This window comes from Limanda limanda, chromosome 7 (assembly GCF_963576545.1).
Source record: "Limanda limanda chromosome 7, fLimLim1.1, whole genome shotgun sequence".
NCBI classification, from domain to species: domain Eukaryota; kingdom Metazoa; phylum Chordata; class Actinopteri; order Pleuronectiformes; family Pleuronectidae; genus Limanda; species Limanda limanda.
In genome coordinates, this window is record NC_083642.1 from 14,135,946 (window position 1) to 14,149,600 (window position 13,655).

General features: G+C 43.5%; 1 protein-coding gene across 1 annotated transcript in view; it reads left to right on the forward strand.

Annotated features, from left to right (window-relative positions):
- Positions 1-13,655, forward strand: part of lrp1ab (low density lipoprotein receptor-related protein 1Ab) — a 92,429-nt gene that overhangs the window by 76,493 nt on the left and 2,281 nt on the right. The window contains exons 61-88 of the mRNA XM_061075506.1: positions 1,151-1,339; positions 1,862-2,010; positions 2,231-2,324; positions 2,637-2,753; positions 2,922-3,041; positions 3,158-3,280; positions 3,371-3,496; positions 3,779-3,895; positions 4,532-4,638; positions 4,754-4,886; positions 5,377-5,499; positions 5,651-5,773; positions 5,873-6,010; positions 6,524-6,661; positions 6,748-6,867; positions 6,946-7,232; positions 7,632-7,810; positions 7,924-8,030; positions 8,126-8,245; positions 8,353-8,529; positions 8,873-9,013; positions 9,172-9,345; positions 10,391-10,552; positions 11,552-11,723; positions 11,983-12,084; positions 12,201-12,274; positions 12,355-12,448; positions 13,307-13,451. Coding sequence (XP_060931489.1) covers positions 1,151-1,339; positions 1,862-2,010; positions 2,231-2,324; positions 2,637-2,753; positions 2,922-3,041; positions 3,158-3,280; positions 3,371-3,496; positions 3,779-3,895; positions 4,532-4,638; positions 4,754-4,886; positions 5,377-5,499; positions 5,651-5,773; positions 5,873-6,010; positions 6,524-6,661; positions 6,748-6,867; positions 6,946-7,232; positions 7,632-7,810; positions 7,924-8,030; positions 8,126-8,245; positions 8,353-8,529; positions 8,873-9,013; positions 9,172-9,345; positions 10,391-10,552; positions 11,552-11,723; positions 11,983-12,084; positions 12,201-12,274; positions 12,355-12,448; positions 13,307-13,451 — 3,851 coding nt within the window. The remainder of the gene's footprint in view (positions 1-1,150; positions 1,340-1,861; positions 2,011-2,230; positions 2,325-2,636; positions 2,754-2,921; positions 3,042-3,157; positions 3,281-3,370; positions 3,497-3,778; positions 3,896-4,531; positions 4,639-4,753; positions 4,887-5,376; positions 5,500-5,650; positions 5,774-5,872; positions 6,011-6,523; positions 6,662-6,747; positions 6,868-6,945; positions 7,233-7,631; positions 7,811-7,923; positions 8,031-8,125; positions 8,246-8,352; positions 8,530-8,872; positions 9,014-9,171; positions 9,346-10,390; positions 10,553-11,551; positions 11,724-11,982; positions 12,085-12,200; positions 12,275-12,354; positions 12,449-13,306; positions 13,452-13,655) is intronic.

Sequence of the window (13,655 nt, forward strand, 5' to 3'; positions counted from 1 at the left end):
ACGTCTGCATAGCTCCCAGTTGTTCAGCAAACTTGCGACAATAGTTGATATTGTCGGACAGCCGGGTGTGCAGATGAATTCCGGAGCTCAGCGGGCGTCTGCATGGCAATTTCTCACATTCGCTAAGCTCTGCTTTACGCATAAACAGCTATGGCATCCCATCATTCCTTGGCTGGACCAAGTACATAATGTAAACATGTGGGTGTATGGGATTGTATACAATTATTGTGTTGTGTTGACGTTTTCAGCAGTTTTTTTTTATTCAATTCAATGAGAAATCCCGTGCAGTTACAAAGGCATCTCATTATAGAAAATCACTGCTGGTGATAGAAAGACAACAGTATGTCCAGTGAGTGTTGCACTCCTCCTTTGGCACACACATCAAACGCACACTACAAACACCAGTGGGGCCTTGTGTGTGTGCAGGAGACTTGGCCTTTGAATTCAGATAAGGACTGACCAAAGGGCACTTCATGCTAATCTGACCAATATCTCAGTTCAACCAGATGTGGTAGAACCACTTCTAGAATATAGTTAAAAACCTTTCGATTTTTCAAAGCACATCGTTAGTGAACTGAAATCCCAGTTATTTAACAAATAAGTGTGTGTGTTTTTGTGTATGTGTGTTTCATGTGTGTCTCGCTGCATAGACCTACTCATGCATGAGGGATGAATTTGTGCTGAAAATAAACAGCATGTTTCCATAATGCACCAACGTCAAACACTGACAGCAAACACATGATATGACATGAGAACACGAGTGTTAAGTCTAATGAGGTGTAGCTGGTTACATAACCCGCAGATAGAGTGGAGTCAATAGTAGCTGTTTACCCCACCCTGCTGTTTTACAGTTACACTCATAAGCAGGAATCACAGCAGCAAGAATAAGAAACAAGCTATTGCTTATTATCGAGAAGGGAATTTGAGATGTGGATCATAATTATCTATTTCAAATAAAATTTTCAATAAGAAATTTTTTATGTTTCACATACACTTTATATCAAGTTAAGCCAAAAATTTGTAATAATCAGAAAAAGCTAAATTTTTCTTATGATAGTGTTAGAAACTCATGAAAGTGGAATCTTCAGTATGACTGACCCAGTTACTTTCTCCTGATTGTTTGATTTATTGATTGAATGCGTCTCTGCAGTTCTCAGCCAGGACATCCCGCACATCTTTGCCATGACTCTGTTTGAGGAGTATATCTACTGGACCGACTGGGAGACAAAGTCCATCAACAGATGTCACAAGAGTCTGGGGACCAACAAGACCACCCTGATCAGCACCCTGCACCGCCCCATGGACATCCACATCTACCATCCCTATCGCCAGCCTGAGGGTAAGGGTTCTCTGACAGAAAATGAATTTACCAACCACATTACATTATAACACATGACTGTACTCTCATTGTGTATATTTGTTATTTTTGTTGTGAAACAATATCCTTAATTTCTGCAGTATGACCCAATATAATACATATAATATAATGTTTACGCTGGGAAAGTTCATAGGAATCAGTGGTATGAACCTTTCACAGATATATCTGTATCAGCATTTATTTTTACTGATATGAAAATTTTTATTTGACAAATTAAGCAATTCAGAGAAGATGTGCATTTATGTTTACCCCCTAATAGCCCTAATTCTTTACCCCCATAATGTCCAAATCTGCTGCCAAAAATCTATATCATAAAAAAAAATTATTTAAATTTGTGGAAAGATGTGAAGCATTAATGATTTGGGGGTTCACTGAATGTATTAAAATACAAACACAATCCCTAGCCCCCCCCAGAAGTATAATTCTTCCTGCTTTCATCTTAACATCATAAAAATCAAATGTTCCCATGTTTCTGTCTCCCAGTGCTCAACCACCCGTGCCAGCTGAACAACGCCGGCTGCAGTAACCTCTGTCTCCTCTCACCTGGAGGAGGCTTCAAATGTGCCTGTCCCACCAACTTCTACCTGGCCAGCGACCAGCGGACCTGCATGTCCAACTGCACAGCCAGCCAGGTAGGAGCGGCTGTGTAAACACCTAATCATCAATGTGAATATGACCTAATGATTGCTGTGGATAAGTGGCTTTTCATATCTCCACGTCTCTCTGTGGCTTGTTTGAGGAACTCCTTATACCTGGTGATTGTCTATTGACAGCTGGCCGGTGGCCCAGTAGTTTGCCTCTGGTTTGTCGATGGCGGTGGCAGTTTGATTAATTTCTCTTCTCCTGCTCTAGTTTGTGTGCAAGAACGACAAATGCATTCCCTTTTGGTGGAAATGTGACACGGAGGATGACTGCGGCGACCGCTCGGACGAGCCAGCAGAATGCCGTAAGTATTAGAGGAACATAATTAGAAATTCTAAAAACACAGAAGCCCCTTCTGTGGCCTGGTGGACTGTAAAAACATCCATAAATCCAAGTTTTTAGCATCTTAGGCAGGCAGACAGTTTCTGCTTAGCTGTGACTGAGTAAACTGCGTTCATGTTCAGCCGGCAATCGCACTAATCAACCCTCATTAATAGTAATAATGTAACGGTTACATTCTTAAATCAAACTTATAATTGAAGTGAAAATGTATTGTTCAAAACAGTCTTGTGGTGTAAGTTCAGAGTGATCCTGAGATTCTGACTCTTTCTTCCAGCTGAATTCAAATGCAGGCCGGGGCAGTTCCAGTGTGGGACAGGCATCTGCACCAACCCTGCCTACATCTGTGATGGAGACAATGACTGCCAGGACAACTCGGATGAGGCCAACTGTGGTAAGTCTCTCTGTGTATATACAGCTGCTTATTCCTAAAATGTATTTTTTCAATACTATAACTGCATCCTGCCCGGGCCTATGTTTTCTTACATGTCACAGAAACCACTTGATGGATTTGACTGATCAGCATCTCATATCTTCTGCTTGTTTCATTGTTTCCCTGCAGATATTCATGTTTGCCTCCCAAGCCAGTTCAAGTGTTCCCACCCAAGTCGCTGCATCCCAGGCATCTTCCGCTGTAACGGCCAGGACAACTGTGGAGAAGGAGAGGATGAGAAGGACTGTCGTGAGTTTGAACTTTGAAGCCTTTATGTTTTTTTGTTTTTTTTTCCCCAGTGCCAAATCTGATGTGCTTTTCTTTGCCTTTGTTGTTAAACTTGTACAAATCTGTTCTTCCCTCAGCTGAGGTCACGTGTGCTCCCACCCAGTTCCAGTGCGCCATCACCAAGCGCTGCATACCTCGTGTCTGGGTGTGTGACCGCGACAATGACTGCGTGGACGGATCTGACGAACCCGCCAACTGCAGTAAGTCTCCAAGCTTAATGTTTCCTTTTTGTTTCCAAGTGATCCCGATCATCTGTCTAAATAACTGCACCTGAATCTTTGCCTCTGCAGCCCAGATGACTTGTGGTGTAGACGAGTTCAGATGTAAAGACTCTGGACGCTGCATCCCTGCTCGCTGGAAGTGTGACGGCGAGGACGACTGCGGCGATGCATCAGATGAGCCGAAAGAAGAGTGTGGTAAGAATCACTCTTTTTAAAATTAGTAAAACTATTGCAGTGGCGTTCTGAAGACGTCTGTCTGGAATGGGCTGTTCACTTGGCCTTTGGTGAGGCTGGTTGCAGTTGTCTTTCTAAAAAAGTAAAAGACACCTACAGTAATTTAACCGTAGTAAATACAGAGCAGCTGCAGGACTCCGCAAAAAACTTGAGGCCACCGCCAAGATGCACTAGCGGCACTGAAAGATGTTTTCTATTTCCATTTTATTATCTTTTATTTCCATCGTCTTTTCTTTCCTTTAGCGGAGAGGACATGCGAGCCGTACCAGTTCAGATGTAAGAACAACCGCTGTGTCCCCGGCCGCTGGCAGTGCGACTACGACAACGACTGCGGAGACAACTCGGACGAAGACAAGTGCAGTACGTGTCCCCTCCAGCTTCCAAACAACACCTTCATGCTCTTAACACCTGTTATCTCACCTTGTCCAGTGTCAGTTACATTCGCGCCCATGCTCTTTTCCCACTGGTAACATACTCACTTTGCACATTTAATCCTGTTAACTGTGCACATGAAGTCGATTGTTCGGCGCTAACATCTGTTCCCTGTCATATCTGATGCATCTTACCTCATCTGGTGTTTGTTTCATTTCATACTGTCGTGTTGGCATGAGCCAGAGGTAAGTTACTCCACCTTCATATGAGCTACTTCCATATTCAGTGTCACCTCCCTGTTGTTTCTTTTTACTCTTCACCTTCATTCGCATTCTGGTGCAACTGTGATCCCCTCCCACCTGTGAGAGTCTGAAGATAGCTCAGAATATAGGCTTTTTAAAAAACGTTCTACTGTTCTCTTTTACCAATAGATACCACTGCAAATGTATAAAAATAGATGCATAAAATACTCAAATTGAGACTTACTGATCTCTTTTCGTTCTCCCTAAGCTGTCTTCAAGTTTCAGTTTTTTGTGCTTGTCTCAGTTCTGTTTTGCTTTGTGCTTTTGAAGGTGTTTGCCAGTGTTGTGGACAATAATTAACCTCGTCTGTCTCCTCCTGCAGTGCCTCGACAATGTTCAGAGAGCGAGTTCGCCTGCACCAACGGCCGCTGTATCGCCGGGAGGTGGAAGTGTGATGGAGACCACGACTGTGCCGATGGATCGGATGAGGTACAGAAACTTCATTTGTCTTCACGTGACCTTTAAATAATAACTGAAAATAATGCTAATTTCATGTATTAGCTTGTATTAGTAAAAAAGCTGATCCTCAGTGATGTCTCTGCAGAATGGTTGCGATCTGAAGTGTGACAACGACCAGTTCCAGTGTAAGAACGGACACTGTATTCCAATCCGCTGGCGGTGTGACGCTGACCCTGACTGCATGGACGGCAGCGATGAGGAGCATTGCGGCAGTGCTGGTAAGTGCACGTTTCCAGTTATGTCGAAACCCTTCTGATAATATTTAAAAAGCATGAATACAATTAAAAACTTTAACTAGAATGGCCCAAATTCCACATGCTCAAAGGGATTATGACTCTTTTCAGCAAGATCCATGAATTATTCCCTGGGAAAATGTTCAAAAAAGCCCCATCTCACAATGTTAAAGAAATTCCACCCTGGAATCTAATGGGTTCTTCATTGACCCACACACCACATGTTCCACCAAGTTTTATGGTAATCCGTTCAGTGGTTTTTCTGTAATCTTGCTTACTGACAACAAACAAAGGAACTGGGGTGAAAACAAAGTATCCTCGTTGGAAGTAATTAGAGATAAATTGACATTGTGACGAGACAAAAATGTATAAGACACATGTGTTTGGTTGTCGCAAAAAGCCCCAGATGTTAAAGTTCTATGCAAAGTAATAAAAGTAACTCTCTCCTTCTTTTTCCTCTTTTGTTTTTCCTCAGCGGCCCGTCACTGCCCTCAGGACGAGTTCCAGTGCAACAACACTCTGTGCAAGCCTCTCGCCTGGAAGTGTGACGGAGAGGACGACTGTGGGGACAACTCTGACGAGAATCCCGAGGAGTGCAGTGAGTGCAGCCGCGCGAATCACACACACACACGTCTCGAAAAGCTCTCAGGTGTCATCTTTTTTTTTTGTTGTCCTGACCTATTTTTTCTCCGTTCACCTCTTTCTCCCTTTTTTCCCTCTCTTGTCTTCTTTCTCTGCTCGGCTCTCAGGGAGGTTCCAGTGTCCTCCCACCCGGGCGATCCGCTGCCAGAACGACCGCGTGTGTCTGCAAGTCTCCAAGAGATGCGACGGTGTCAACAACTGCGGCGACAACTCGGACGAGCTGAACTGCCGTGAGTCGTTTGAAATCGCTATGGAAACCCCTGCTCCATCAACTTTAATTGAGATGGTTGCTGACCCATGTGTGTGTGTGTGGTGTTCTCTGCTTACAGAGGCCCCCCCAGCTGTGCCCACGTGTGAGAAGGACGAGTTCTTGTGTGCAAACGGCCGATGCATCAGCTCCACTCTGCGCTGTAACTTCTTTAACGACTGTGAAGACCACGGCTCCGACGAGATCAACTGCAAAACAGGTGCCACAGCTGACCTCAGATCTTTTTAAAAAAAATTTTTTGACCGTTGTTTACAAAAACTTACATCAGCCCAAGGGCAATTTTCTTTCTTCTGCTGTCAACCTTTTTCAAAATTGGGTAACTTTGTACATTTTGGGAGAGGTATAGTGCGTATGTATGTAGACAATAATCACAGATCAGTAGAGAAAAACAAATAAATAAATAAAAACAAGCCGAATAAAAAACAACAACATGTTAGACGGTGATTTGAGCGAGAATGTGAGTTTGGTGAGGCTCGCTAAATCAAGACAACATTACAGGGTCATTCATTCAATACTACCACAAAGTCTGGCCTTAGGGGGTTTTACATATCTCACCCATTTGCTCCATAATTGGATGAACACAGTTTTCCGAAGACGAAGGGAGAAAGTAATCCTTTCCATAACATAAATGTCATTTTGACCTCAGATCTTTTAAAACAAAATGTTCCAATGCAAAATCCACTGACTCATCTTTCACCTGCTTGTTTTCCAGACACCAAGCTGAACGACTGCAGGAGTAACAGGACTCAGTGTGGCGACGGAGACGAAGCTCACTGTGTCATCAACGGCACCGACTCCTTCTGCTCCTGCAAACCAGGCTTCAAGAAGATGGGACACCAGACCTGTAGAGGTACACACCCAGAAAACTCCCACTCTCATGACACCTCAAATATTTAGGATAAGGTGGTTAAGGAGAACAAATTTTTTTTTCTTCAGATAAGAATGAGTGTCTGCAGTTTGGAGTCTGTTCCCACGTCTGCAACAACACCAAAGGCTCCTACAAGTGCAGTTGCTACAAATACTTTACCAGGATCAACGACACCTGCAAGGCCGACAGTGAGTTTTTACAATCTTTTCATCATGATTATTAATTGCTAAGGCCGCACTCGTGACTGTTTCCTTCTCTCCCTCCAGACATGAACAGCAGCAGGCAGGTCCTGTACATAGCCGACGACAATGAAATCCGCAGCCTGGACCCTGGCATGCCCAACTGGCGCTATGAGCAGACCTTCCAGGGCGACGCCAGCGTGCGCATCGACGCCATGGACCTGCACATCAAGACCAACCGCATCTTCTGGACCAACTGGCACACGGGTCGCATCTCCTCCTACGAACTTCCGGGAACGTCCACGTCGTCGTCCACCTCCACCAACTCTCACCGCAACCGACGGCAGAGCGAGGGCAGGATCACCAACCTGCAGGTAACAGGGGTCGGATTAAAAAGAAACTCTGTATCACACCACCACGGCAGAAACACTTGAATATGTTGTTAATGCAATAACTCCACCAAACCAGCACCGTGGCATATTTGCATATTTGCACATAATAGCACCATTGTTGTTCCATTTTTCTCTTCAGCTGTATATATATATTTAGATATATATATTTTATTTTCTATTTTAAATTTTGATATTCTATTTTATTCTACTATTTCTATTTTATTTATTTTTATTTATTTTTTGGTTGTAATTACTTGAGCATTGCTAGAAGAGAGCCTGTGACTCAAGCATTTCATTGCCAGTGACTGCTTAATGTTATTGTTGTGCATTTTATAATAAAAAATCTTGAATCTTGAATAAATACCGTTTCTGCCGCTTCAGATCAAGGAGCTGAAGATGCCTCGCGGTATAGCGGTGGACTGGGTGGCTGGTAATCTGTACTGGACCGACTCTGGTCGAGATGTCATCGAAGTGGCTCAGATGTCCGGACAAAACTGCAAGACCCTCATCTCCGGCATGATCGACGAGCCGTACGCCATCGTGGTGGATCCACAGAGAGGGTGAGAGACCGCGCCCTGCTCAAGGCCACAATCGCATGAAATATGTCATTGCCATTATTGCCTTGTTTCTATATCGGGTGTGGAAAGTTGAAACTGTGTGTGTTTCTCCTCAGTACCATGTATTGGGCAGACTGGGGGAACCACCCTAAGATTGAGACTGCTGCCATGGACGGCACTCTGAGACAGACGCTGGTGCACGAGAACATCCAGTGGCCCACAGGTCAGTGACACACAATGACCTGTTCTTTCACACTGTGGAGCTGCAGGTGTTTATTGTGTTCTCATCCGTGCCCCTGTTCCTCTCTGCCTCTACAGGTTTGGCTGTGGACTACTTCAACGAGCGTCTTTACTGGGCCGATGCAAAACTCTCTGTTATTGGAAGTGTTCGTCTGGATGGCTCCGATCCCGTCATCGCTGTCTCCGGCATCAAAAACAGTTGAGTTCCAGGCACGCTCAAAACAAAACGGAATACGACACAGAAATCATGTTGCCGGTTTATTTATTCCCTTTCTTTCCCTTTCTCTTTTTTCTCTTATTTCCAGAGCTGCTTCATCCATTCAGCATAGATATCTTCGAGGATTACATCTACGGGGTCACGTATGTAAATAACTTTGTCTTCCGCGTCAACAAGTTTGGCAAAGGCCCGATGGAGAATCTCACCACAGGCATCAACCACGCTACTGACATCGTGCTGTACCACCGCTACAAGCAGCCCGAGAGTGAGTGTGAACAGATTCCTTCAGTTGTCTCAGGATTTTCCTGCGCAAACTTGTACTGATGTAAATACTAAGGGTTCACATATGATACGCCCTTCATTTGTATACATGAAGAATGAAAAGATTCAGAGTAAAATTATGCAAATCTGAAAAAACTCCTAAAGAGTTTCAACGCGTTTCATTTCAGAGTTTTTCTTCTTTAACTTTATAAAGTTCATAGTTTTTTCACTAAGTGGCAAAAAAAACCTATTATTCATTCACTGTTTGGTACGTGTGACTGCGAATGTGTGAGAGCATTATTATGACCCAGTTTTCTTATTGCATGTCTTGTTTCTTTCTGCGTCAGTGACCAACCCATGTGACAGGAAAAAGTGTGAGTGGCTGTGTCTACTCAGCCCCAGTGGACCAGTGTGTACCTGTCCTAACAAATACGTGGCCGACAATGGCACATGTGTGGAGAGACAGAACCCGACCCAGTCACCATTCTGTAAGTCTACACACATAAAGCAAACATACCTACTTGCATGGAGGGCTGTATAGTGGTAAACAACTTGATCCATACTTTCACTAACAGCTTGAGTGTGGTTTTAAATTCCGATCCCTAAAACAAAATGTGGGTTAACCATGGAATTCCCCCTTCCGCAGCTCCGCCCTCGGGGCCCTGTGATATTCAGTGTCAGAACGGTGGGAGCTGCTTCCTCAACGCTCGGCAGGTGGCCAAGTGCCGCTGTCAGCCCAGCTACACCGGAGAGAGGTGTGAGATCAACCAGTGCCGGGACTACTGCAAGAACGGAGGCACCTGCACGGCCTCTCATACAGGTACATTCATCTGTAATCACTGGATAACTTATTGATATGTGAACACCTGACACGCTCAGATTAAAATATAGCAATTTTAATATATGTAGTCATTAGTTTCTTCCCTATTACTGGTCCTCAGTGATGTATATTTATGTAGAGTACAGGTAAACTTCCTTTTTAATATTTCTAACCATGTGAGTCGCATAGTTTAATGTCTGTCCAGAAAACTTTTTGTAGGATAGACGTGAAATTTTGTTAAAACATTCATGGTGTCCAGAGGATGAGTCCTCCTTTGATAATCTCCTGGCATGTTTTGTTTGAAGTTGCATTGTGAAATATTTTTTTGTCTATAAAACCCCCATTGGAGCGATTTCACTGAACTTTGGTATAAATTTCAATGATTCATGTTGATTCTTCATCAAGCGCCACCATCAGGTCAAACATTTTCACTTAACCACTTCTCTGTAGGGAAGATGATTCATTAACTAACTCAACAATGGGATGGTTTTAACCCGTTGTGAGTGAATATCCGCAGGTCATTAAGTGGACATTTTTTCCTTGTGAGGAAAATGTATTTAAATACTGAGCTAGAATGATACTCAGCAGAATTCATACCTCTGCCCGGGTCCAACAATCCCTGTAAATTTAATCAGGCTGCATTAAATTACAAACACTCATAGACATGCCTGAATTTTTCCACAGAGGCCTAAAAAACTTTGTTCAGATCCACGCCAACATTTAATGGGTTCTTTCTTGGCTCGTGTCCCAACCCTCCACCACATGTCCTGGCAATCCATTCAGTACTTTTTGCTGACAAACAAACAAACAAATTATCGGACAGGGGCGAAAATATGAATATTTTACAGGCTAAAAAGGCTGCTGCAGAGAGAAACTTCCAAAGGTCCCCATCCCTCATTTACTCTGTTCTATACATTTAAACCAGAGTACGTTTTTAGTTAAATAGTTGTCAAGTTGGCCAGCTGCAGCTTTTGTGAACTCAGTTATAGTTTCACGTAGTAGTAGATTTCTTTTAACTTTAAATTTCTATTCTCCCTGGATGCAGGAGCGGCAACCTGCAGATGTCCTAAGGGCTTCACAGGGCCCACGTGCAACCGGCAGACCTGTCAGGACCACTGCCTGAACGGAGGCAACTGCTCGGTCAACATGGGCAACCAACCAACCTGTAGCTGCCCAGCAGAGTTCCAGGGAGACCAGTGCCAGTACAGTAAGTGTTACAGGAATACGTTGCTTTGGAGTTTTAGTGGATGGATGATAAAAATGTATAGTATTTAGTAGGGTTGCAAAATTCCGGGAATATTTAAAGTTGGAAACTTTCCTTGGGAATTAACGGAAATTAACTGGAAATGTTGTGGGTAATTTATACTAACTGTATTTACCTTGTCATATACAGACATAAATATAAACATTTTGTGCCCTGAGGAAACTTTGGGCACTTGACTTAATACGCTTCTGCATCGTTGTGTCATTCTTAACATAGGTCTTTGCACAGTATTTGCTAATGTACACAGCCTTTCCTTCTACATTGGATGGGGTGAAATGTCTCCACACATGAGATAGTGCACGTGGCATTGTTCTGTAGAATAAGATGAAAAAAAAGTTTGTAAAAAACATTAATGCAATGCAAGAAATATAAATAGTTAGCCAAACAATTGGAATAGTCTGTAAAAATATTTTACAATTGATGGATAAATGAAATAGGCTAGATGAACAGATGAACAATCCTCAATCAGCATGCTAATATATTTCCCCAGTAATATCATAGAAACTTACCTGACTAGTCCTGCACACTACAGCATGCCTCACTAGCCCTGCTGTAGTGTGCAGGATGCTGGGAATTATCTGTGCATGTGATGGAAGAATGCACAGTGGAGGGTTGAAACTCAACGTGCAGTGTGTGCTGCATTCCATACATCTTTAAAATAGAGTTTTGAATGATGTTTTTATTGCTCAGCGTTTAATTTGTGTAGTTGTTTTTTTTTTTCAAAATTCCCGAGCTCAACTTCCCATAGAAAGTTTCCGGAAAGTTTCCGGAACTTTACCGGAAATTTTCCGCCCCTTTGCAACCCTAGTATATTAGCCTTCTGACGTACACTACTTACAAGAAATAGCATGTGTAAAACATCCACACTCTACTGTCCTGATCTAATGAAGAATATATGACTGTGACTCTGCACCTCTCACATCTCTCTCCTCTGACCCTCAGGTAAATGCGAAGGCTTCTGTGAGAACGGTGGGACGTGCTTAGAAACCTCCAACAGCACCAAACTGTGCCTGTGCACCACTGAGTACATCGGGAACCAGTGCGAGCTGGACAAATGTCTGTTCTGCGGAACGGGCCAATGTTTGAAGTCGTCCTCGGGGGAGGTGTCCTGCAGGTGGGTACTCCGTGGAACGTGGCCGCTGCACAAAATAAACCAGACTTGGACTTGTAAATATTTGGTAATAAATCGTAAATATTTGTTCACGTTTATTCTGGACAGCTCTGTGACTAGTGAGCAAGGTCAAATATCACACTCCTTGCAAGTTCCCATAATATGTGGATATCTGAACATCTGCACCCACATTCGATCATTACAACATACAGATATTAATGCTGCTGTATGTGTGTGTGTGTGTTTGTGTGTGTATGTGTAGCTGTCCCAATGGTCAGACCCAACCCAGCTGCTATTCCTGTTTGGATTTCTGCGCAAATGGACAATGTACAGTGGAAACTCGCACACTGCTTCCTCAGTGCAAGTAAGATACGACACTCACCCCCGACCTGAACCTACACTCTGTCATTTTCTGTCTTTTTTTAACTCACATACACACACACTCACACACACACTGTAACATGCTCGTTGTGCGTCCAGGTGTCCTTCTGGATGGAAAGGATACAGATGTGAATTTGCAGCTGCTGCTATGGATTCTTCTACTTCCAGTGGAAGTAAGTTGCACTGCACCTGAGTGTCGTTGGTATAAAAACATGCACTTTGCCCTTTGTTCATGTTATTTTCTCTCTCTCAGGCACGGCCTCCATCGTCATCCCAGTGCTACTCCTGTTGTTACTGGCACTGCTGGTGGTTGGCGCCATCTTGTGGTACAAGCGGAGAATGCGCGGGTAGGACCTGGCTTCAGAAACCTTCTTTTTAACCGAACTCCCATTTTTCATCTATCTGGTCCTCACACCTGTGCTATCTATCTTCTCCTTCCCTCCTACTTTTTGATCTATTTCCTGTCTCCCAGGTCTCTATGGCCGCCGGGCAAATCTCGTTCTCGGTGCTCGCGGTAACTTTATAGGGTTACATCATATATATATATATTTACTGTGGACCCACAAACCCTGTCCCCTCCATTTGTTAGCACCCAATCAGAATGGCCATGCTTCTGTTGTCCATTCTGTTGGTCAGTGCAGAAAACCTGTCTGTTTGTCCTTGCCTGCCATCTCCTGTGTTTCCTCCCTGGGGTTTCTAGCCCAGCAGCTCAGGGACCTATTGCCTTATCTGAAATGGTTTTACTGGTGATGCACAAACAATTGATCTGTGTTTGTCCTTCTTGCATCTCCATACCTTCCCTTGTTGACGTGTGTACATGATGGGCTTACGCCGTGTGCTTGCCTAGTAAAATGTACTATTGTGCATCGATGTACAATGTTTAAATGCTTGCAGTCGGCTGAATATTTGCAATGTGAAATTCAGCATTCTCCACAATAGACATGCTGCTGTATATTTCCTGGGTTTGATCAAATGGCCTTTTGACCAAAAAGCTCATTCGACAACCTTTAGTAAATGTTGTCTTGGTTTTGTGGATTGTGTGTAGCTGGTGCTGAGTCAGTACTCGGGTTATGCCAAGTTATAATACGTTTAAGCAGCTTTGAATTGTTTAATTTAAGGTTTCTCCCCAAAATATGAAATCATCTAGTTTAAATCTAATTTTAAACCTATTGCTTTGATGTCGTGTTTTTTTTGTCTGCCTGCAGTGCCAAGGGCTTCCAGCACCACCGAATGACAAATGGAGCCATGAATGTTGAGATAGGAAACCCTGCCTATAAGATCTATGAGGGCGACCCTGACGATGACGCTGGGGAGCTCCTGGATTCAGATTTTGCTTTGGACCCAGACAAGGTACCTTAGCTAAAATCACTCTTGTTTTAACGAGTCATTTGAGAGGAAGAAAAAAAACAATTCTTGAATATGTTGAAACCCAGTCTCATAGCTTGCCAGGTGCCACAAGCCCGGTTTCCACTGACATGTAATGTGCCAGTTTTTTACCAAATCTTCCAAAATAGGAAATTCGGCTTTTTATGGACTGTCTCCTCATTGGTCCAC